The sequence below is a fragment of the Vigna angularis genome, chromosome 6 (assembly GCF_016808095.1).
Source record: "Vigna angularis cultivar LongXiaoDou No.4 chromosome 6, ASM1680809v1, whole genome shotgun sequence".
Classification (NCBI taxonomy): Eukaryota; Viridiplantae; Streptophyta; class Magnoliopsida; order Fabales; family Fabaceae; genus Vigna; species Vigna angularis.
This window is the reverse complement of record NC_068975.1, coordinates 35,835,090-35,857,943: the sequence shown is the minus strand read 5'-3', so window position 1 is coordinate 35,857,943 and position 22,854 is coordinate 35,835,090. Positions and strand designations below refer to the sequence as shown.

Sequence of the window (22,854 nt, the reverse complement as noted above, 5' to 3'; positions counted from 1 at the left end):
CCCTCATAACTAATTACCAAAAGTAACTCTCTTTTCCTAACCTTTTTGTAGCTTGCAAACGGATTCCAACCCCCACCGAACAACATTAAGCAATCAAATTTCAACCCTTTGATCAGCTCCAAATACGAAGTCAGATAAAATCAAATGATGCTTACATCTAAAAAAGTGTGCATGTTTTCAAGAGACAAAGGGGGTGTTGGTTCACGAGAGAGCACGAGAAGAAGGTCCAAACGGTACAGGCCACAGGCCACAGGCTCAAAACAAACAAAAAAGGGTAAATTAAAAGCTGCCCATGTCATTATAATCCCCAAAAAGCATCGAGATATTGACCAACCATCCCCCACTAACAAAATCTTCTTTTGCAAAATTCATGCTGTTTACTACTACAACAAAATGAAGAGGTAAAGATGCATTGGTACGTGACAAATGGGAAACTAGTAATAGGTAAAAATAGAAACAAAAAACAGACGGTGATTTTGGTGCAGAGTTTCAGCACTGTCAAATGATAAAATTGTGATATGATGTAATGCAACTGGAATACTGCATATAGTATTCTTTATACCAGAACTTTGGTTTAGCAGGTCTAAATTACTAAAAGCTTTTCGTTTGGTATTGTAGAAAGCCACTGTGCTCGTAGGGTCCTGCTGGTTGAGTGGGGGAAAACAACTCATTGGAAAATACATGTTGTTGCTGCCAATGCAACATAATTGCAATTTCAGTTCTGCACATGCCTAAATTCGAGGGCCAGGAACCCCATTTCTTGCATATATGTCAATTTATCTTACAAGCAAAGTGGAACCCTTTGCTCTAATCTCATATCTTCATTCATTTGTGTTCTACTTTGCCTAAGTTACTTTACATCATGATCAATGCATCTACCTAATAATTCAATTTTAGTTTCCTGAGATTTTCTCCCACTTCTCAATGGATTATGTTTTGCAAGATCAACTAGTAATAATAATCATTGATCATCATTTTCAATTTCACCATTGAACCTAAACAAAAGAGAATTACTGTCTAACCCTTCTAATAGTCAAGAAGAACAATGTGCTATTCTGTTTCTTTTCCACTCATGCTAGGTGCAGAATCTCATTAAATTATATGCAAAAAGCAGAGCATTGCAATGCTAGCTTTGAGTAGGCAAGAAGTGAAATTCAAGAAAGCAGAGGAAGTTGAAAATACCTTAGCTTTGAAGAGAAAATATCCTGTGCTCTTCAACTCAGTGGAGGGGTAACCTATATGAAAAAATGGGAAATAACATTACTATTATAGATTGATTTCTGTGTTTTTTTGGATGTAGTGTTAATTCAGTAAAATAAATTACGCAATCATTCCACTGATATCAAATGTTTATATACAAATTGGTCAATTATCATCACAGCTAATTATTTTTTTGTTCAAGCAATCAAACATGACTTGAAAAACGAAAACGCCAAAACATTGAACATGATGCACATGGATTGGTAATTAATGCAGATATATTGGTTTTAAAGTGCTTAAACCTGTCATTAGTATGTTCCTTCCTAATGCTTGTGGTATTTTATATTTATGTGTTGAACAAAAGACACGAGTTCAGATCTGAGAATCACCACGTTATCACCTCGATGTGATGTATTAAAGGAGTTAAATCACAATCAATTCCTGCTTCTTATGGACCCATATAATTGACGAAACCTAAAAACCAAAAAAGGTGAATACGAAACTGACCCCTCAAAGTATCAGTGCTGGACTATTGCTTCTGTAATCTAATCACTTTCACATCAACCCTTATACAATTCACTTAGAAAAATTGTATCTTTCATCTCCCAAAAACACCCTAATGCTTTTTTCAAATTTAAACAGCCTTCACTTCTAACGCCTGATTATTGGTACAGAAAATTTATATTTTTTCCAGTTTTTGTTCATTTAACCACTTGCCTGGTAAATTTCTGACTATGCAGGCATGAAGTAATCATGATTTCCATGAATCAGAACGGAGAAATATTTACAGTGTGAGTAGAACATAAGTGTAGACACATATGCCTATTCACCAGTTTGACTTATGTAGATGATAATTAATGGTTATGGACCAGTTGCAGTGCTTGATATTAAAACTTATACTACCAGAAAATGATGTGTCTCTGTGGATGATGCATGGATCCTGCATAACCCAAATATCATACAGTTATTATTAGTTGGAAATTTGAATAAGACGGTTTGCCAAACCTTTGATTACCTCTCATAATGCGCCAAATAGTGTTATCTACAGGGAGGAGTGTGTGCTTGTTAATAGATAGTTGATTACAGCAAGATTAAATACTAAGCATGCATCTGGTGGTAACAGCCTTTTTTTAGTTTAAAATCTCACCATTAAAGTAATTAAATTATTACAAATTACCTGGTGAATTGAGCTCATAAATGTGGTACCGGATTCAGGTCATCATTGTATGTAAAGTGGTTGATTAAAACAGTGAACAGAGGACCAGTGCATCCATGATAACTCGAAAGGATATGAATTGTTAAAAAAAATCACTCACATGAATAATTTGACTCTTCAATTTACTGTAATTGATTTTCATTAAACTTTGATAACTTTTAAATATATAAAAATAAAACATTGAACTAAATACAAATAATAAAAATTAATAAAAGAAATATTAAAAAAATAAAATAACAAAATTATTCATTCTATTTTATCGGTAATAAAATTAAACTAATTATTACTAAACTCAAACTAATAAAATAAAATTTAAACAAAATTATTAATAAATTTCTAAAATTTAAGTTTATCTCAACCTGAATTGCATTACTCTTATTTAACTTTAATAAGTTATTTTTTAATTAATTTTAGGTTTATATTTAGAAAAAACTTTGTGAATGTTGTTTTTTTCACTTCAATTTTTATAAAAATGCTAATTATGTTTTAGAGTTTATAAATTTGTTATTTTTATTTTACTTATTATAATATTTTAATTTAATTTCTATAAATATTTTTTTTTGTTTTATTACATGATAACAATATTTACTGATATGATATTTTTTATAACATCGTTATTTATTGAGTTGACTTTTCTTAGGATTTTAGATGTAATCATATTATTTTTGTTACATCCTGATGATTTCATTCTCAAATCCAAAGAGAAGTTTTGCCATTACAGTGTTGGAAGTTTCACATCGATTAAAGATAAGGTTAATTTATAGTTTATAAGTGGATGTAAACCTCATCCTACAATTCGATTTTGTGGGGTTGAGTTAGACTTTAAGTTCACTTCTAACAAACTTCACTATAAAATAAAGCACTTATTCAAAAAAGTATTTGCATTGTTTAAAACATAAAACCTATCAAATTATTTCATTAATGTAATGTTATGTATTTTATGTGATGTTCAGTATATTCTACCTAATGAATTTTAACAAATTTTTGATAACATGTCATTATTTTATTGATTCGTATATTTAAAATAAATTAATCATATTATTGTAAAAAAATTATAAAAAAAATTATTAAAAAGATTGTTTTCCAATGACAAAGGAATTAACCAAATTCTGGCAACAAGGCCCGAAGACCAATGGGTCACGCTCATGCGTTTCAGAATTTTCTTATGGGCTGACCAATAAAAAGCTTCGATTTTACGGTTGACCAAATCAAATTTCTCTCTTTCTTTTTAGGGTTTGTGCTCTTTTCTGTTTTATTGACTTCGACAACTCACCATCCACCCACCATTTCCCCAAAATATTGTTTTCCTATACAAATCTTCAATTTATTCTTTATCAATTGAAATTCTCACATTAATTAAAAACAAACATAATTTACAATATATAAGAAAATATAAATCTTATTAATGTTAAATGAAATTGATTCAAATTTAAAGTATATTTCTTAATATTCCTTTTCAAAATCTTAAATAATAATAATATAATAAAAGACAGACATTAGTCATCGATTACATGTAAAATCATAAAAACATTCTTTATGAACAAAGAACTAATACAAGTTTTTTTTTTCTGATTCCTGTCACTTAAGTTAAATTTGTCATTTAACAATAATAATTACATACATGTTAGTAAAATTAAAAGATAAAGATACAGGGTTTAAATTAGTCCATAAACTCATTTTTAATTTTAATCATTCAAACATAAATAATTTAAATATATATATATATTTATTGGTTATATTTTAATTTAATAACTTGTAAAAATGAAATAGTTTTAGAGATTAAATTATAATTTTTTGTAAAATGCGTGGTTTATATATATTATTTAATTATTTCGTACATTAAAATACTAATTATAATTACAATTAATTTATATCTTAATTGAAAATACTATTTGAAAATATAATCTCAATTTCATTAGAGGAAATAGTATGTACATTGTAAATCCTTCTTATATTATTACTCAATCGTAAATTATCGTATACGATAGTTTATTATTAGTTTTCAGTAACTACTTTACTAATTATGCTTACCATATTATTTTAGTGGTTGGTAGTATAACTTTTGTTACATAGACATTAAATTCATTCCATTGTATATGCACATATTATTTCAACTAAATGGTTTGAATTGAAGGATAAAGCTTGTAGAGATATATTCTAAATTCATTATTATTATTTTACAAATTATAGAAAACTCAAACTTATATAAATAAGACACACACGTCATATATATGTATAATCAATCTGTTTTTACTTTAAATGATAGATTTGAAAGTGAAATAAAGAGAGATTTGAAGAGACAGCAAAATAATTGTGTAATGGTTTTTGTTTTAAGAATAAAAGATGAAAATAAAAAGATTTAAAAGTATAATTTACGAAATTTGTAAAGAATTTCATTAAGAATTTCATAAAGATAATAGATAAAAATGTATTTTAATAAACTAAATTAATTTAATAGAATTATGTCGAAGAACATGTGCTACATAGCTACATTCAAAGTGTTTATTAAAAAAATTCTATTAAATATTTAAAACTTTTATATATGTTAGTTAAGTTTGTGTATCTTAATTTTTCAGATAATTAGATGTTAGAATTATTATTTTTACTTATAATCTAACCTAATTGTTTTTGTGTTAAAAAAGTTGTAATTAAAATAAAATAATATTATAATTAACATAAAATAGCAAATAATTTTTATTGTTTTAATTTAAAACATATTAAATAAATTAACCCTCGTAGTTAGATACATCAATAATCATACCAATAATAATTTATTGATCATTATTAAACAACGACACATAAATCATAAACTTAACCTTATTATTGTGCATATTATTAATAAAAATAATATTATCACTTTTTTTATTAATAACAATATCATTGTATATTAATTACAAAATTTTATACATCTTGAAATATAAAAAGCAAACAAATAAAATAATAAAAAATTAAATAACGAAAACTAAGTTAAAATCACAAAAAATGATGTTAAATAAATAATTTTAATAAAACTAAGTTAAAAATAATCAAATATAATCATGAGTGAAAACTTAATTAACCCTGTTTGTATCTTCTTAAATACTGTCTACACTAAATGACTCTATTCGAAAATTGACAATACAAAGCAGAAAGAGCGTTCAACTTTTTTCGGCTCCTTCAACAATTTGTTAAGGAAAATTATATTTTCACACAATTACTGTGACACCATAAGTTTGAGGAAAAAATGAATATTTGGACATGTTTTTTTAAATTTTTTCTAAAAGGAAACTTCTGCCAGATGTAATAAAAATCACACTTACATAATTTTTCAAGTACCAAAATTTCAACCAAGTTGCCAGCAATTCGCTACCAAATTGGACAAATGGAAAAAGAACAATGTTAATTATGAAAACTGGAAAGATTGAGTATGGAAAGAACAGCACCTAAGATCTCTCAATAGAAACTTCATCAGCAAAATTCGGAAACCAACTAATGCAACGACTATGATACCAAAAACAGGGGAGTATTCAACCTTGAGTTTCCAAATGGTGAGCGTATCTGAGCTGTTCGAGTTCAGCAGTGAGTGAATCTTCTTACTTACTCAAAGAATTAATGGAATTGAAAACAAATTTCAGTAAATGAAATTCATGATCAACGAGCTCCGCCACGTTGCCAATGCAAGACTCTGAAAGTAATGAGTTCCCTCATATGCTACTTGAGTCCCTTCCAAAAATAAAACGTCTTGTCCAGTCTGAAACTACCAATGCTTTTGTGCGCCAGCTTACTTGCTTGCTGTCAAAGGATTGATTGAATCTAAATAACTTGCAAATAATAATGTCCCAAAATTGAGGCAACTTTCGTGAATATCGAAATGGTAAAGGAGCACAGTACCTTGCATAGACAGAATACCACAGCCATTGACTGCTATGACCAATTGAAACCCAATCTCCAGGAAGCTGGGCTGCTGTCTTCTCTCCTCCCAAAGGAGCGAATTGACCCAAATGCTTGTACCTTGGGTAGGAAAGGACAACGTGTTAGTGATTAAAATATTGATAAATGGAAAACATTGACATCTGAATCAATGTAAACATAATTGTGCAAACGGTGTGAGCTTGGGAGTTAGTTTGATCATGTATTGTACCTAAAGGGTTTGAACCGATGGCGACCTTCTCCCCTGAACCTGAGAGGACCTTCTGGACTTTTTTCACATTCTTCCATGCGGTCAAAACATGTGGCTAGGTAAGTGCCTTGCTGAGATGCAACCTGTCGTGAACTTTCACAAGTTTAATGACGTATCACTGAGAAGCATGCAACTTATAGTGTTGTAAATACCGCAAGCAAATATAAGACATGAACCTGGGCTGTAGCAGGAAGAAATTTCATTTGAGAATCCACTTTGGAAAGTGCTGTTGTAAGTTCTTCGATATTCAATTCAATTGATTCCTTTTTATCATCCCCCTTGACATCCTTCAATAAATCAGCAATGTTGCGCATCTGTTTATTCTTCAGATATAGCTCAACCTGAGGGTATCTTTCACTGATGTCTTTCATGGCCTCTTGAAATTCTTTAACCGTCAGTGTTCCTGAATTGTCTTTGTCAGCCTTCTTAAAGATCGCCGTAATATCATCCTGAAATGGCCATAATAAAATCATGTTTAACAGACAGGTAACAAATGAATAACTGAGTAACTGCTGATTAAGCAAAAAGTGCAATTTGTTTTTATTTCATAGAAAATATAATTTACAACAACAAACAGAGCACAGAAACTGCAAAAATAAGGTTAAAAAAATTGCATTTTTTATGCTCCAAATGTCAATGGATAACAATGTCACGCGCAAAAACGCCCACGCAGACCCTAGGAAGCAACTTAATAAAATGTGATGGAAAAAATAGTGTGTTTGTATTAATTACCATGACTTTTCGCTGGTTTATCGTAGCACAATCACCGAGCGCATAGACATTGTTGCACCCTTCAACTCTCAACCATTCGTCGGTAGCTAGAGCACGCCTACTAGCCTGTTCACAAGAGATAATGCTGAGCTGAGGGCAAATGATTGCAAATTGTCTATACTGAATGATAGATTCAAACTACAAAAGAAACATGACTCGGAACTATGATTTGAGTCACCTGGCCGATTTGAGTCATAAAATCTTTAATAAATGGACGAGTACCGATACCAGTTGACCAGACAGCCATTCCATACGGTATTGTTTTAATCTCTCCTCCACTTTTCAGTTCTTTGGTGGAAATTTCTTTCTCAGATACCTTAACAACCATGGATCCTGTTTTCACATCAATCCCATCTCTTCGAAACTTGTCTTCAGCAAAAGCAGTGATTCTCTTGTCAAACCTATGAGAATAGCAATGGAACATATCAAGTGTTAAAAACTAAATGTCAAGATTCAGACATTAATACTCCTTCCACATGAGTATAAGTAGCATTTATATGCTGTATGTAGATTGGTTATATGTGTAGACTTGTACACGTGTCTTGAGCTTCAAAATTACTACGCTATTTACCATAATACCATGTGCACGTGAGACAGTAAGAAAATGTGTGTTTAGTTTGGTTATAAACGTCAATGCATGGTCCAATTCCAACAGCTAAAACTTTCAATCCATTACTCCTCATTTGCTGAACCATGAAATAATGGTTTTGAGCAGCTAAATTGTGCAGAAAGCTTTCAACAAAACAAAGCCATCAAATATGCGCGGCTAAAAACCATGTAATACTTTTGAATGCCTACACACAAAAATAGCAACCTCTATGACTAGACAGTGTATCAGAAATAATAAGCAAAAAAACGATTAATAGCACATCCTTACATGCCCAAAATATGATCTGCCGCCTCCAGAAGAGTAATTTTAACCAAATCTTTTATCCCGGGATATAAACGGACCAAATCCTCATTGACAAAATCATGAAGTGAGGCTGCAAACTCCACTCCAGTTGGTCCACCTCCAACAATAGCAAAATGCAGAATTCTCTTCTTCTCATCTTCACTTACATCGGGCAAATTTGCTCTCTCGAAGCAGTCAATAACTGTTCTTCTAATCTTTTGAGCATCTTCAACTTCCTGCACTCATATAAATAAGATATTCAAATCCAAAACCATTAAAAAAACACACACAGAATGCAGTGAACGCTTTAGTAACCGTGCATGATAACAACAATGGATTTGATTCCTTCCCTCTTTCACCTGACTATTTTTTATTAACTTATTAAGTTTTTCTTAAAATGCTGTATAGTATAAAATATGATAGAAGTAATAAAAAAAATGAAGTTACCTTCAAAAAATGGCAATTCTCCATAACTCCTGGAGTATTGAATGTGTTTACATTAGCGCCCACGCCGATTATCAAGTAGTCATAATCCACCACGAATTCTTCTTTTCCATTCAAATTATTGTTCAAACTTGATCGACAGTAAATTTTCTTATTTTCTGCATCAATCTTGAAACATTCGGCTTCACTGAATTGTACATCCACCTTTTTCTGATCAAAAGAAAACAAGAAAAAGCCATAGTTGGTTGTGGCCCTGGTCTCAAGAATCTTCTATAAAGCTAGTGAAAAACACCACATAAAGAGAATTGATTAACTGGAAATCAAATTACCAGAATCCGCATCTCCTAACAGTAACCGGTGAAAAACTAACATCGTCGTGGAGTTCATTATGAACTACACTGGTTAGTGTACACAACAGAACCCGATTCGAGAGGAATGGTATTCTCCGGATAACAATGAAGGTAAACCATACAATCAAGTTATGCAACCAGACACCAGTTTCATGACACTTGCAGATTTTGAAAGAGAAAACTCAATACATCACTAATAAAAAAAAATATTTTTTATTTAAAAATTATAATATTTGGACTGTTTGACCTTTGTCCCTGTTACAGATAAAGAAAACTTGAAAATCATTGAAAATTGGCTTTACCATTGCCAATGAGCATTTATCGTAAATGTCACTTTTTAAGAGTTTAAATATATTAAGATTCAAATTTAAATATTTTTAAATAGGTATCAATTAATTTTTAATATATGTCTTTATTTATTATTAAATTATTATATTTTTAATTATAATTTTATTGTTTAATATTTCTATTAATTAAGTAAAATAATTGTTATTTTATCTTATTACTACTTATTTTTTTCCATCTACTAAAAAAATATTATGTTTTATTTGTCTTGAATAACAAAAATAATCTTATTAATAGTGATATTGGGACAATCCTTTTACCGTTAATTGTTTTATATCAATAAAATCAATTAATAAAAATAAATAAATTACAGAACTTAATAAAAAATATAAAAGTTTTAAATATTTCATTCAATTATAAATACTCACATCTATCATAAATTTAAAAATTAATTAATAATAATATCTTAAATAGAATATCATTAAATCATTTTATTCTTATCAATTTGACCAAAATTATATATTTTATTTATCATGAAAAATTTAGAAAAAGATAAAAGAAAAAATCATGGATAAAAAATACAAACAATTAAAAAAATGCACACTATTACTACTTTTTGTCCGCGTATAAGTAAAACATATAAACATGCAGCTGGAAGAATGCTACTTTAGTAATTTACTTATAATTTATTTTATAATCGTTTAAAATTTATTAAAACTTATATAATAAATTTTATTTAAAAAATAAATAAAAATATATTTTGACACGTTTTCCGAAAAACGCTTTAAACTAAAATACTATTATATTTCATAGGTGGGTTTTTTTTAATAGTGTGTTTGAATAAAAGAGAGATACATTAACACATAGTTTCGAATTATTAATTCTGAAAAAAACTAAGACGAAACAGTAAATAAAATGTCATGGTCTTTTAAATCATCACCTTCTTAAAAATATTGCGGATGGGTTCAACAATGCTGCGTGCTTCAACGGTGCCGCAGGTAACGCTAGGCAGCAAAGGAGTGAAAGCAAAGTAGTTCCGCGGGGAAACTACTTGAACCTCGTATTTAGGATTGTTCAGATTCTTCAAGAAACTTGTGGCTGCCCAGCCAGTTCCCAGAACCACCACTTTTTTCTTCTCGGTAATTATCTCCTCAGGTGCAACACTCTCACCATAAGCCAAGAGACCACCACCACTGCATCAACCATTCACATCAATGATTATATACATACATATATATATATATATATATATATATATATATGTATGTTCATCCTAAATGATGGATCCATATATATTACGGTTTACATTCAACTTGCAAATTAATCCGAACGAATCCTGTAAAATTGCTAGAGTAGAACAGAGTTGCCTCGGAAGATTCAACTAGTAAAAGTGAACAGTTAATGTTTCTGACATTTCAATATCGAAAAATATGTTTCATATTTACTGCAATGCAGGGATCTAGCCTCTTCAGTTCTTGAAACAAAAGGAAAGTATGAAATTCGCTGTAAAGAAATGATAGTATGAAATAGCACGATCACAACACAACAGTTACTGACTGAGGAACACAATTCTATTTTAAGTCGAAAAAAATAATAGCGAAAAACAAGATTAAAGAAGTTAAATGATATCATAGTATACCTTACGGCGGTGCAAATCAGCACAAGCTTAAAACGCGACTGGTTTTCACGGAAAGCGCCAGAGAGACGCTGCAAGAAAGAGACGCTAGACATTTTTTTTTTTTCGCAACAAGAAATGCGTGTTCAAAAATGCGGGAAAGAAAGAGAGAAGGAGTGAGAGAGAATGGAAGACTAGAGCCAAGAAAACGGAAATGCGTTTTTAGGGCTACAAGGTGTCATGACGGTTTCATACGTTTATGCAGCGATTTGTCAGATTTGCCCTTTTCTTTGACTTGGCGGCCAAGTTTAGACAGCGCGAATGCAAATCACGATTCCGTGTTTATTTTATTTCTTTAATAGAGAAAAAGAATTTGACGCGTCCGTACTAATGAGAAACTTGGTTTGGTGGAGCTGCCCTTCAGATCCGCCTATTAAACTGGAGACAGATCTGATCATTCCATGTTTATTGAATGTTTGATAATGAAAATAAAAAAAATTAAGTACATAAAATATTAGTTAGAATTATTACTTATTTGTACTCAATATAATAATGATTAATATATATAATTCTTAATGTATATAATAATAATTAAATATATATATATATATATTGAAATATTAAAATCTTGGTATTTAGATATTAAATAATATATATTATACACAGTTTTAGGATTCTAGACGTTAGGTTAGGAAGAAGGAAGATAGCATATTCGCATCGAGGAAGTGACCTAAAATGTGGTTGAGACGAGTGCAGTGTTTGACCTAAAATCTGTTAACCAAACTGTCCTTAATAAATGGAGGCGGCAAAAGCTACAAAATTGGAGAATAGCTATTGACCAAAATTGTTATTTATTTCTAATTTCTAGAAGAAAGACTACTTTGTTTAATGTCTGGCGGGTAGAATCTCCACACTGACCAAACAAAAGGCAGATAATAGTTAATAAATCATATAAGTTTGGGTTAATACAGAGGCATATAGGGCTTCTTTCGCACTAATATTGCAAAAAAGATTATCATATTTTATACAAGGAAATTATTTTTCTATTTTAGTTCAATAATACACTTGAAACAACCATCAATATAAATAAATTAAAAAATATATCTTAACAAATAAATTAAATAAATTAAAAAATATATATTATTTAGATATGTCAAATATTTTATTACTGAATATTAGATAATCAAATATTGTGTCAACTATAATTTAAGTATTATTATAATTTATATAGATTTATACAGTTATCATTATTTATTTGATCTTTGAAAAATATCCATTTATTTTATGTTTCAATATAATTTTTATTTTCAAAAATTTAATGCAATTAAGCTTTTTATGTTACATGTTATTTTGTAGTTTATTTGATTTTTTTATTTTTTAAATATTTTAAACAAAAATTTATTACGTATATCATATCATGTAACAGTGTAATAATGTGACAATGTCATGATTTTACGTAACAATGTAATAATGTGACAATGTCGTGACGTTACGTGTATGTGTCATTGTCTTAATATCGAATTGGTCATTGTATTTTATATTTTTTCTCAATTTTTTTACTTTAAACAATTTCATTATTATTTAAATTGAAATCAGTTTTAATTTGTATATAAATATTATGCAAATATTTTTAACAATATTACATTTATTTAAATTTATATTTTATATTGAATTTTATTTTAAATTGTTTTAAAGTTGTTAATAGAAAATAATATTAATAGAAAAAATTTAAAATTAATTTCAACTAATAAATATGTTAAACTTTTCTATCCATATCATTTTATAAAATAAAATAAATTTATTAAATTTTTAAATTCTTTTAAATTTATAATTTAGGTTGATCTTATTTGTACTCATATTTTATACATCATATTTTAATACTGTTTGTTATTTGAGTTTATATTTAAAATAATTGTATATTATTAAATCATAGGTTTCTGATAAGGATTCAATACTCATCACTAAAGAGACCAAAGTGTCAATGGTTTGGAGTTGAGCAGTGGTAGAATATCACTAAACGTCAATTATCATTGTAAGTATGAAGCAAATTTATTAATTAATTTGCTAAACAAGAGATTTATAGAATTGAGTGAGCAAAAGTGTAAGAGCTTTCGCGGTGAGTATCATACCTTGTGCTAAGCGTTCCCTGTTGTACAATCTGTGTAGTTTTTTATGTTTAATAAGTGGTTTTAAATAATTTAGACATTTGTTTATTTGAAATTGAAAACGATTATAAATTATGATATGATTATGAATGTGGATGATACGTGATATGAAAAGTTCTTATATTAATTATGTATAGTGTATGTATTAATATAGAAACTTCGTATTGGAGATTATCGTTACATTAGTCTCAAGTCGAGAAATGTGGGGTATGTTATGAAGAGTGACAAAAAGTTCTTAGTTTAATAGTTGTTTATTAGTTATAGATGTCTTATGAATTAATCTTGATTTTTGGTAGTTTGGGTTGACAAGTTGTTTCATTACATTTTATTCGTGTTTTGCTGTTTGTTTCTATAAGCACATTGTATGTATGTTCTTTGGTAAAATTAGTTTATTCATTTATCTCTGTTTGTGTGTTTTACCCTTTTTTTTCTTGTTTACTATCATCACTTTGATGATGTGAGCAAATTAAAATTTATATGTGTAGTAAGTGTTGAATGATGGTAATGGAACTCATGCGTAAAATAAGATTGCTTTTAATTTCTCTAGATATATTTGTCTTTTGATAAATTCACAACACTGACAGTTTAACGTATAATAACAAATTAATATATATTAACCACAATAATAATTTGTATTAGTAGCATTCATGCACTAATAATTTACATTAACAACCCTATTAATATATATATATATATATATATATATATATATATATATATATAACTCTTATCAAATAATTCTAATGTGTCTGTAATTTGTGTTTAATATGATTTTAATAAGGAAAATACAATTTTATTGTTATTATTTCTCTTAATTATTTATTCATAGTTATACTAATTTAAAATTATTTTTAAGTAGACTTGTCTGCCAATTTCATTTTTCTATGAAAATATTTATATTTTCTAAATTATTATTATTTTAAACTAAAAACAACTTACTAAAAAATTAGTAAACAACAATAATAGAATTGTATATATATTTATATAAAATTAAATCAATTCTGAACTAAGTTATAGACGACAATTCCAGTAACAAAGTTTAAACAACTTATATATGAATGAGTCTATCTTCCTACGTTGTTGTTGTACGTAAATCCTTCTTCAGAGGCAGCAAACACCTTATTTAAAACCATGGCTAATCGAATTCCACCTTGAGCAATTCGTTTCATGACAAATGGCATCCTTGAGTCGAAGTAATAATCTACAAAAAAATCACAAACAAAAAGTCATCCCACAAAATCCTTTAACCTTCTAATGAGTTTGCTTGCAGTTTCGTGAACTATTTCCTTAAATAACTGGTTGACTACATGGTTGGTGAAATGGGTTACCTGCCAGAGTTGTTCCAGATTTAACACCTTCGTAACCCCATTTGCAAGCAATTTGTATGCTTTCTTTGGCCCAACTATACGATTCCAAAAGAGTGATGAGGAATGTGAACATTAACAGAGGAAAAGAGAAAGTGGAAGCTGAAGGTGATAGAGAGAGAACTCACTCGTTTACACACTGAGAGATATCATTACAATGTTTCCAAGATGAAATATCATCTACCCAGATTCCCTGTACACAGCACACAAATTATTTTGTTTTCATTTGAAATCAATCAAAGAATTCAAGGTTTTAATAAATACTAGGAAGGATATCTGACAAATTTAGTCTTACATATGTGTAGTTCCTCTGAATGTCTTGGAGAAGGAGGCTCACATCCTTATCATAATAGTCTGCTAGTGCACTGAGGATAATTTCTCTGTCCCACACCTAATTATAGACAACAAATTAATACTTTAATGCATACAAGTAATCTGTGAATAGATATATAATGGAGAAGTTGAAGTTACAACATACATGGTGCAGATTAGATTTATGCCTGAACCAGCGTAGTTCTATCGTGTTTCCTCCTTCGTCAGTGGTGAATCCAACGTGCATTGGCTTAAAAGACAAGTTCCCAAAAGCTTTGTTAAAAGGAAAGTATGTAAGAAACTTCACAAGACTGTGAAAAGCTTGTCACATACCTGATGAATGTCTCCCATGAAATGTGACAAGAACAACAACGCCTCCGTCATATTATCTGTAAGATACAAAAACTAAAGGCATTGAACGAAACCATCAAGGAGAACATACAAACATTAAGAAAAAAAGTACAGGTGAAGAGGTTTTTTTTTGTTTTCAAATTTGACTCCTTACATCGTTGATCAGATGTCCCCTCTCTGTATTGCTTGAGTTGGGAAGTGAAATTTTTGACAGCACCAGCAACACACATATCCTCCACACCATGGGAATCATGGCAGTCTCCTATGATAACAAACAACAATAAATTATAGCATAATTCAAAGGTTTAATGAGAACACATAATAAGAAGAATTAGCATATATATACACACACACATATAAGCAATGTTTAACTTTACTTGAATACTGAAAGGAACAAGCATTATCCGGTGTGTCAATGAAATGAAGAGGACTTGTCCACCTATATTTGTAGCCGTGTCTAATTTGGTCAGGCCATACGCAAAGGGCTGATAAGTTGCCTTTCACATAGTCAGGTAGCAAACGGTTCACTGCTTCTGATGCCTCAGGCTCTAAAAGTGCCTATATATCAAAAACCAAATGCTTCTGATGATGAATTGGTACGTATTGTGTTGTGGTGTTGGCCAAGTGAAATGCATTAATTGTTGTTTAACAGATTGAAATTGAATTTTACCTGTGCAATTTGGCATGTCATGACATGACCCTCTTTGCTCCAGCCAAGGGCACTAGGCACTCCAATGAAAGTTGAGCTAAAGAACAAGACAAATCCAAATGAAACAAGAGACACCCACAAACTTCTATGTCTACCCATCATCTCTTCACTAAATTCTCACTGACTTCACATGCTTTGCTTTATTCATGATAGAACATTACATCTATATATATGTAGAGATGCATATGATTGTGTTGAAGGAACACGTAACACATGGCACGGTTTTGATTGAGTGCAAGATTCCAATATCTATCTTAAAAGTATGTCCAAGTTGAATTCTATAGTACACGCAAGGTGGGGTGTTATATAAAGAGAGTTTTGAGTTTTTTTTGCTTATAGTACACTGCATTGGTTTTTATTATTAATTTACATTTGCGTTATACATACGTAAGTTTTTATTCGTAGAATACAATACCATAATGTGATGCAGTGATAAAGGGTATTTTAGTCTTTTTCACGAGTGAGGGGGTGCAGGAACTTAATAAGCCCTGGGTCCATGGTAAAATAGAAAGGCCCAGTAACCCACTTGAAAGAATTAAAACCCTAGGCCAATCCATATATGTACATTCAATATATAGGAGATCGACAGAGAAACCCTAAGAAGCCGCGGCAAGAGGGTGAGAGAGAGAGATAGAGAGAGAGATAGAGAGAGCTAGAGACGATGAAGTTCAACCCAAGAGTATCGAGCAGCCGCCGCAAGAGCCGGAAGGCTCACTTCACCGCGCCGTCTAGCGTGCGGCGGGTGCTGATGAGCGCTCCTCTCTCAGCGGAGCTCCGGTCCAAGTACAACGTGCGCTCGATTCCGGTGAGGAAAGAGGATGAAGTGCAGGTGGTTCGTGGAACGTACAAGGGACGCGAGGGGAAGGTGACTCAGGTGTACCGTCGCAAGTGGGTCATCCACATCGAGCGCATCACTCGCGAGAAGGTTAATGGTTCAACTGTCAACGTAGGAATCCACCCTTCCAAGGTTGTGGTGACGAAGCTGAAACTGGACAAAGATCGCAAGGCCATTCTCGATCGCAAGGCGAAGGGTCGCGCCGCCGCTGATAAGGAGAAGGGCACCAAGTTCGCTCCCGAAGACATCATGCAAACCGTTGATTAATCTCTTTATCATATAAACCAGTGTTTTGTAGCGTTTCTCTATCTTAAATATTCATTATCCTTTTTGAAAGTTTTTGTTTTCTTATGTTAATCAAACCATATCTAATCCTTTTATCCTTTTATTTTTCTACGCGCTTAATACTTGTTGCCCCTTTCTATCGGTCTGTTATTTTTGCTTGCATTTCCCTTTTATACTACTCTGAATTTTAACATGCCTGTGTAAACACTTTGTTATATCACGAAACTCTCTATTGCGTAGCTGTGTTAGTGTAGTTAGAATGTGCAATGGTTAACGTCTCTGGCTTTGTGATTTGTATAGGGATGATGGACACATTTTGCTTCAAAAGGTTTTTGTTGTTTTATTTGAGTTTTATACGGTGCTGTGGATGATGAGATCCTTAATTTTACAGTTATCCCTGTCTGAGGTAGCAGGTGCTGAAAATTTGTTATCTGACCAGCTCTGTTCGAGTAAATGTTTTGTTATAGCAATAGCAATTTGGGTAGTGGGCTTTGATGAATCTGACCTTTGTATGAACTAAGGTTTGCACTTCTGCTTATGAAACAATGAATGATGAATATGTTCTGTCAATATTTGCTGGGAACTTGTCATTTCTTTATGAAATTATACCTTATTGTTATGGGACTGGATATTGGGAAGTCGTGTCAACACACATTGGGTGGTCATACCTCTTAGTTTTAGTGAATTTTGTATGATGGATTGAAGTTTTGTTTGTATGCTGTATTAGGCAATGAGGTATGATTCATTTCTCTATTAATTCACTGCTGTTGACAATAGTCGTTGCTATATGTACCTTAGCTTTAGATTTTAGTTTTAACTGATATGAAGACGGTAATATTATGGAGAATCATTGCTTCTATTTTTTAGTTAATTATTTTTGTTAAAATAAGTAAATTCTGTCGAGACTTACTGGAAGTTGCAAAAAATGAAGATTCTTGAACCTGTTTGAGATGCGTTCCCTTTTTCACTCGTTTTAAGTTTCCTATGTGTTACTTGATTTGATCACATGAAAGCTAAGTAAAGTGATCAACTTTTCATTTTTTTGTGGTATTAATTAATTTTCTGTGCTCCAGTCAAATATTTATGTACATAGAGGGGTTGAAACTCCTCGTAACAGGCTCCGATATGTCATAAGGCCTGCTAAAGTGTGTAAAGGCAAATGCTTTGTGACTGTCCAAATTGTCAATTGCGAACTTTTGTTTTTCAAATCATTCAAAGTGGTGCGATGCTGTCACACCTCAATTTTTAATGTAGCTAAGCAATTAGTAATTTTGTTATTGTCTGAAATAAGTGCTTTTTTAATGGATTATATTTTTAATTTACTTTTTTTGGATATACGACTTTACGTCTTGTTAATAATTTATGAACAAATTTCATTGACATCTATACTTAATTGCTTTTGAAATTGTTTAATAAAAGAGTATATGTATTTTCAGATTAAACCATTTAATTTCAATCAATTTTATATCACTTGTGTTATTGAACTATTTGCTTCGGTTTGGACGATTAGCATAATTATTATCCGACCATCTTGCAAACTTTTTTTTTTCCCTATTTCAGAAGGAAAGGATTGCTGTGGCATGAAATGTATGTTTCTAGTTTTGTTGACTCATGTGAAAATGCATTTGTAAAGTTATACAGTCATCTGTTTATAACGAAGGTGAATGTTCATAAGTCTGTATGAATTAATAAATATTGATATTTTGTGTGAATGAGTATTGAATGTTCGGTGCATATATTTCTTGTAATTTTACTTACCCATTTGGTGAGAAGGTCCGCTATTATCAAGGAGTGGTCTTCTAGTTTTCACTCATTGTTTGCCTCTAACATAAAACTATGAGTAAAAGTCAAATTGTTCATATTGGTACTGTAATAATAAGATTTCGGTGCAGAAATTGATATTCATAGTCTGGACTACGTAACAGAAATTGATATTCATAGTCCATGGAGTTCACGTAAATAAATATTATAAGAAGTAAATTAAAGAGTAAATAAGAGGTAAAAATATTATAATTTATACTACAATTGAAATTGTGTAGGGAATTTTTGTAGTTCTCTCCAACTGAATATAATTTTTCTTGACATGGACCCTATTTTACTCTAGAGACATATTGTCATTTATCAGTAACACTTAAATTTATGTAAAGTTTTTTCAAATAGGTCCTTGTATTTTAAATGGTTTCAATTAGAATTAAATCAATTTAGACCCTGGACGGCGTTAAAAAATGTTGGATTTGTTTTATTTACATGAGATTTAACGTCGTCCAATTAAATTAACGGTGAGGTCTAAATTTATCAATTTTACACAATAAGAGACTTAATTAAGATCATTTAGAATACGATGATCTATTTAAGAAAAACCTCCACAAATAGGAATGTCCGAGATATAATTTTTATTATAAAATATTCAATAACCAACATTTACAATTATCCAATTAAATCTATATTAAGTCTATTTTGATGAAGGCATATTATGATCTCTCATATCTATATACTCAGCTTTTAATAGAATTTTGGTTAGGGATTTAAATATTTAAGAATGTAGATTTTAAACTTTTGGTGGGAAAAGAATGCTACAATTAGTAGATGTTACTGTATGAGGGAATACAGGATGATAACTTTTTGCCAATATTAAATGTAATTACTTCCTGTATCATGTAGTATAAATCGTGAATAAGGAAGTAGAGAGGGTGGGGTCTAAAAAGCGTGAAGAGAGGGAAGGGAAGAAGATGAAGGCTATAGTGATAACGAGTCCGGGGGGTCCTGAAGTGCTGCAGCTTCAAGAAGTTGAAGATCCCCAACTCCAAGAGGACGAGGTTCTCATCGGAGTCCACGCTACTGCCCTTAACAGAGCCGATACCCTCCAGAGGAAGGGCTTCCACCCTCCCCCTAAGGGTGCCAGTCCCTACCTGGGTCTCGAATGTTCCGGAACAGTCCTATCTATCGGTAAAAACGTTTCCAAGTGGAAAATCGGCGATCAGGTATTCTTAACCTAATTCCCTTTTCCAATATTTACCGTTTCACTGTTACTAAAAATTATTAATTCACAGGTATGTGCTCTTCTCGGCGGGGGAGGTTATGCCGAGAAAGTTGCTGTTCCCGCCGGGCAAGTGCTTCCGATTCCACCAGGTGTTTCCCTCACGGATGCAGCTAGTTTTCCTGAGGTCGCATGCACTGTGTGGTCTACTATTTTCATGACGAGTCGTTTATCTCAAGGGGAAACCCTGTTGGTATTTCATCATACCCTAAATTCTATATTACTATTATTATCTTCATTATATCACCCTGACCGCTCAAGGATTTTCACTGGATCTTACCTAGAAAATGTATGATGACCCTACTTTGCTACCTTATTAAGAGTTATGTTATGTTAACTTTAATCTTTTCTATCTCACTCTCAGGTTCATGGTGGTTCTAGTGGGATTGGTACATTTGCAATTCAGATAGCTAAGTATCGAGGGGCAAGAGTATTTGTTACTGCAGGTTCGGTACTGATTTATCCTGTTATTCAACAATAGTCACTTTCCAATGTATTCAAAATATGGAGAACTGAAGATCAGCTGTCTGTCCGATATATTGTTTAGTGAAACTGCTCGTTCTGGTTTATTTAAATTCCAAGCAGTGTTTCCCGAAATATTAATCTAGATTGGATATTGCTTGACAGGGAGTGAGGAGAAGCTAGCTTTTTGTAAGAGTATTGGGGCTGATGTGGCTATTAATTACAAAACAGAAGACTTTGTTGAGAGGGTAAAGGAGGAAACTGGTGGACAAGGTAGTATCTCTTGCTTGCATGATGTGATTTTCCTGTATTTCTTGGCGTTTAATATTTTATGTAGTCGTACCTCTAATGTTTATGATTTTTGTTCTGTAGAGAAGCATGGTGTAACAGTGTAATTGTGTGTGGTGGCAGGTGTTGATGTCATTCTTGATTGTATGGGAGCATCCTACTATCAAAGAAATCTTGATAGCTTGAATTTGGATGGAAGGCTTTTTATTATTGGCTTACAGGGTGGGGTTACTACTGAAGCAAATCTCCGCCCTTTACTTGCTAAGCGTCTCACAGTACAAGGTATTGCAAACTTGGGAATATATTATATTGCTCAAGTTTAGTTTTTAATGTAAACATTTGTTTGTGTAGGAATATCATGTTAAGAATCAATTATGAATTGAAAGTTTCATATGACATTGAGTAACTCATAATTTTAGGGTTTTGGGTTAGAGGTGGTGTTATGATATCTTGTATGACTACTCATATTTTCATTGGTAGTGAATCTCTAGTTTATCTCCCTAGAAGGATTTCAACGGTTTTAGAATCCAAATATGAGTTAAAAGACTTACATTGAGTGGAAAAGAGAAAGTTGAGTAACAAACAAGGAAAAAAGATCCCCAACACAACATTATGGTTTTGGATTGAAGATGATGTCATATCTCTTGTATGACAACCGACGTCTCATTGGTGGTGAATTTCTCTAATCTATCCTCTTAGAAAGATCCCAACATAACAGTGTCTGAATAATTACAAAAGTGCAAATCAGTTTATGAAATTCTAAATTTTGGGTAGTGGGGTAATGAGGAAATGAAAATAGTGTTAACTTTCTTAATTTTCCAATGAGACTTCTTACAATTTCTGTTTGTGCTTCTCGTGCATTCTTACTACTATATATTGTTCTACATTTCTGTGTAGGAGCTTCTTCAAGTTTTTAATCTTTGACTTGTTTATATGAATGCGGTCACTTTCTATTTATAGTTACGTGCACCAAGAATAGGCGCACCCCTTTTGAATTTTACCTCTTTATTTTCTTGAAAATGAGTTTTGTATGTCGAAGCATTAAGCTATGTTTGGAAACTCATTAGGACTCATGCGTCAAATGGAAAACTTATAAAGGTGTTACTTTTGTGAACCTACGTTAGCCTTTCTCCTATGTTAACAGAAACATACGCTTGGACAGCAAACTTTTTCATTATTTGAACGTGGGCTCTTTTGTGTGGAGTGATACGATCTAACTTGGTAATTTTATATTTGTGCATCTCATATGGTGGATGCATTGTAGCGGCTGGCTTGCGTAATAGAAGTCTCGAAAATAAAGCCGCGATTATTAGCGAAGTGGAGAAGAACGTTTGGCCTGCCATTGCCGAAGGAAAGGTTAAGCCTGTGGTCTACAAATCTTTCCCTCTTGCGGAGGCTGTTGATGCTCATCGGCTTATGGAAAGCAGCAAGCATATTGGGAAGATATTGCTTGTGCCATGATCGTTGTCATAAATAATGTAGTTCATGTTATATATTTGAATTCTGTGTTTAGACTTTTTTGTGATGATCTCAGGTTTCTAATAATGTTGTGCTTTGTTGTTAAAGCAGGAATTGATATAGCTGGTTCATTTCAAGAATCCTACCGTATGTGTGTATCAATTGATGTAACAAGAAATGTGTTGTTAAAAGACACATTGTTGCAGCGGACTGTTTCTTGTAAAATTGAATACTTTTAACTTTTCAAGTAATATATATTGGTTTTCAAGTCTAAAAATAATTTGCACTAATCATGCTGGAATACTTCTTTTGGATTGTGTCAATTGAGACAAGTATTATTAAACCAGTTTATTACAATACACAGAAATCAGAATACTACGATAGATTTGCAATGCACAGACCCATATATCCGTTTTCTAGCAGATTGTATTTTCATCTCAATGATTTTTACAATAAAGAGATAAACGGTAGGAAAAGAGAGAGAAAAAAAGTATGATCAAACAAGTGATGCGATAGAAAGAAAATTTTACCCATTGGCCACATCGTCTGCGCGACTAATGAATAAAAGAAATAGGTCACTCCAGTAATTGTAAGAGAAACCCGTAGTAGATCAAAGATTAAATATACTCCCAAGAATGTCTATCGTGTATCAGGCT

General features: G+C 31.5%; 4 protein-coding genes and 1 non-coding gene across 7 annotated transcripts; 3 read left to right on the top strand and 2 right to left on the bottom strand.

Annotated features, from left to right (window-relative positions):
* Positions 1 to 5,694: 5,694 nt before the first annotated feature.
* LOC108342023 (external alternative NAD(P)H-ubiquinone oxidoreductase B2, mitochondrial) lies at positions 5,695 to 11,164 on the bottom strand. 2 transcript variants are annotated; one of them, XM_017579724.2, is made up of 10 exons: positions 10,957 to 11,164; positions 10,258 to 10,510; positions 8,686 to 8,892; positions 8,224 to 8,474; positions 7,525 to 7,747; positions 7,308 to 7,412; positions 6,752 to 7,024; positions 6,537 to 6,658; positions 6,287 to 6,406; positions 5,695 to 6,187 (listed from the first exon to the last, which is right to left on the bottom strand). In XM_017579724.2, the coding sequence occupies exons 1-10, from the start codon at positions 11,046 to 11,048 to the stop codon at positions 6,100 to 6,102; spliced, it is 1,734 nt and encodes a 577-aa protein (XP_017435213.1). In that variant the 5' UTR covers positions 11,049 to 11,164; the 3' UTR covers positions 5,695 to 6,099. The 2 variants fall into 2 exon arrangements, with proteins under 2 accessions (XP_017435213.1, XP_017435214.1); XM_017579725.2 differs by lacking the exons at positions 10,258 to 10,510; positions 10,957 to 11,164 and adding an exon at positions 9,012 to 9,193.
* Positions 11,165 to 14,047: 2,883 nt separating this feature from the next.
* On the bottom strand, positions 14,048 to 15,984 carry LOC108342453 (endonuclease 1). The gene is made up of 9 exons (XM_017580234.2): positions 15,795 to 15,984; positions 15,502 to 15,682; positions 15,279 to 15,386; positions 15,107 to 15,162; positions 14,940 to 15,023; positions 14,757 to 14,852; positions 14,590 to 14,654; positions 14,426 to 14,499; positions 14,048 to 14,298 (listed from the first exon to the last, which is right to left on the bottom strand). Exons 1-9 carry the CDS (start codon positions 15,933 to 15,935, stop codon positions 14,162 to 14,164), a joined length of 942 nt encoding a protein of 313 aa, XP_017435723.1. The 5' UTR covers positions 15,936 to 15,984; the 3' UTR covers positions 14,048 to 14,161.
* A 415-nt stretch (positions 15,985 to 16,399) lies between these two features.
* LOC108341910 (60S ribosomal protein L26-1) lies at positions 16,400 to 17,144 on the top strand. The gene has a single exon (XM_017579589.2). It carries the CDS (start codon positions 16,495 to 16,497, stop codon positions 16,933 to 16,935), a length of 441 nt encoding a protein of 146 aa, XP_017435078.1. The 5' UTR covers positions 16,400 to 16,494; the 3' UTR covers positions 16,936 to 17,144.
* A 168-nt stretch (positions 17,145 to 17,312) lies between these two features.
* On the top strand, positions 17,313 to 17,394 carry LOC128197643 (small nucleolar RNA R38). Its single transcript, XR_008250271.1, has one exon. It is a non-coding gene; the product is annotated as a small nucleolar RNA R38 (small nucleolar RNA).
* Positions 17,395 to 19,618: 2,224 nt separating this feature from the next.
* Positions 19,619 to 22,475, top strand: LOC108342958 (uncharacterized). 2 transcript variants are annotated; one of them, XM_017580905.2, is made up of 7 exons: positions 19,619 to 19,934; positions 20,004 to 20,183; positions 20,355 to 20,436; positions 20,618 to 20,725; positions 20,864 to 21,022; positions 22,005 to 22,218; positions 22,310 to 22,475. In XM_017580905.2, the coding sequence occupies exons 1-6, from the start codon at positions 19,683 to 19,685 to the stop codon at positions 22,199 to 22,201; spliced, it is 978 nt and encodes a 325-aa protein (XP_017436394.1). In that variant the 5' UTR covers positions 19,619 to 19,682; the 3' UTR covers positions 22,202 to 22,218; positions 22,310 to 22,475. The 2 variants fall into 2 exon arrangements, with proteins under 2 accessions (XP_017436394.1, XP_052734850.1); XM_052878890.1 differs by having other exon boundaries at positions 19,621 to 19,934; positions 22,307 to 22,475.
* Positions 22,476 to 22,854: the final 379 nt, after the last annotated feature.

Coding starts and splice junctions, on each gene's coding strand:
- LOC108342023 (XM_017579724.2), bottom strand. CDS start 11,048: ATGTCTAGCGTCTCTTTCTTGCAGCGTCTCTCTGGCGCTTTCCGTGAA. Junction 7,748..8,223: donor GCAGATCATATTTTGGGCAT/GTAAGGATGTGC, acceptor CTATTCTCATAG/GTTTGACAAGAGAATCACTG. Junction 6,659..6,751: donor TTCTTCCTGCTACAGCCCAG/GTTCATGTCTTA, acceptor AGTTCACGACAG/GTTGCATCTCAGCAAGGCAC.
- LOC108342453 (XM_017580234.2), bottom strand. CDS start 15,935: ATGATGGGTAGACATAGAAGTTTGTGGGTGTCTCTTGTTTCATTTGGA. Junction 15,683..15,794: donor TGACATGCCAAATTGCACAG/GTAAAATTCAAT, acceptor TTTGATATATAG/GCACTTTTAGAGCCTGAGGC. Junction 14,853..14,939: donor ATAAATCTAATCTGCACCAT/GTATGTTGTAAC, acceptor GTCTATAATTAG/GTGTGGGACAGAGAAATTAT.
- LOC108341910 (XM_017579589.2), top strand. CDS start 16,495: ATGAAGTTCAACCCAAGAGTATCGAGCAGCCGCCGCAAGAGCCGGAAG.
- LOC108342958 (XM_017580905.2), top strand. CDS start 19,683: ATGAAGGCTATAGTGATAACGAGTCCGGGGGGTCCTGAAGTGCTGCAG. Junction 20,184..20,354: donor CTCAAGGGGAAACCCTGTTG/GTATTTCATCAT, acceptor TCTCACTCTCAG/GTTCATGGTGGTTCTAGTGG. Junction 20,726..20,863: donor GGAGGAAACTGGTGGACAAG/GTAGTATCTCTT, acceptor GTGTGGTGGCAG/GTGTTGATGTCATTCTTGAT.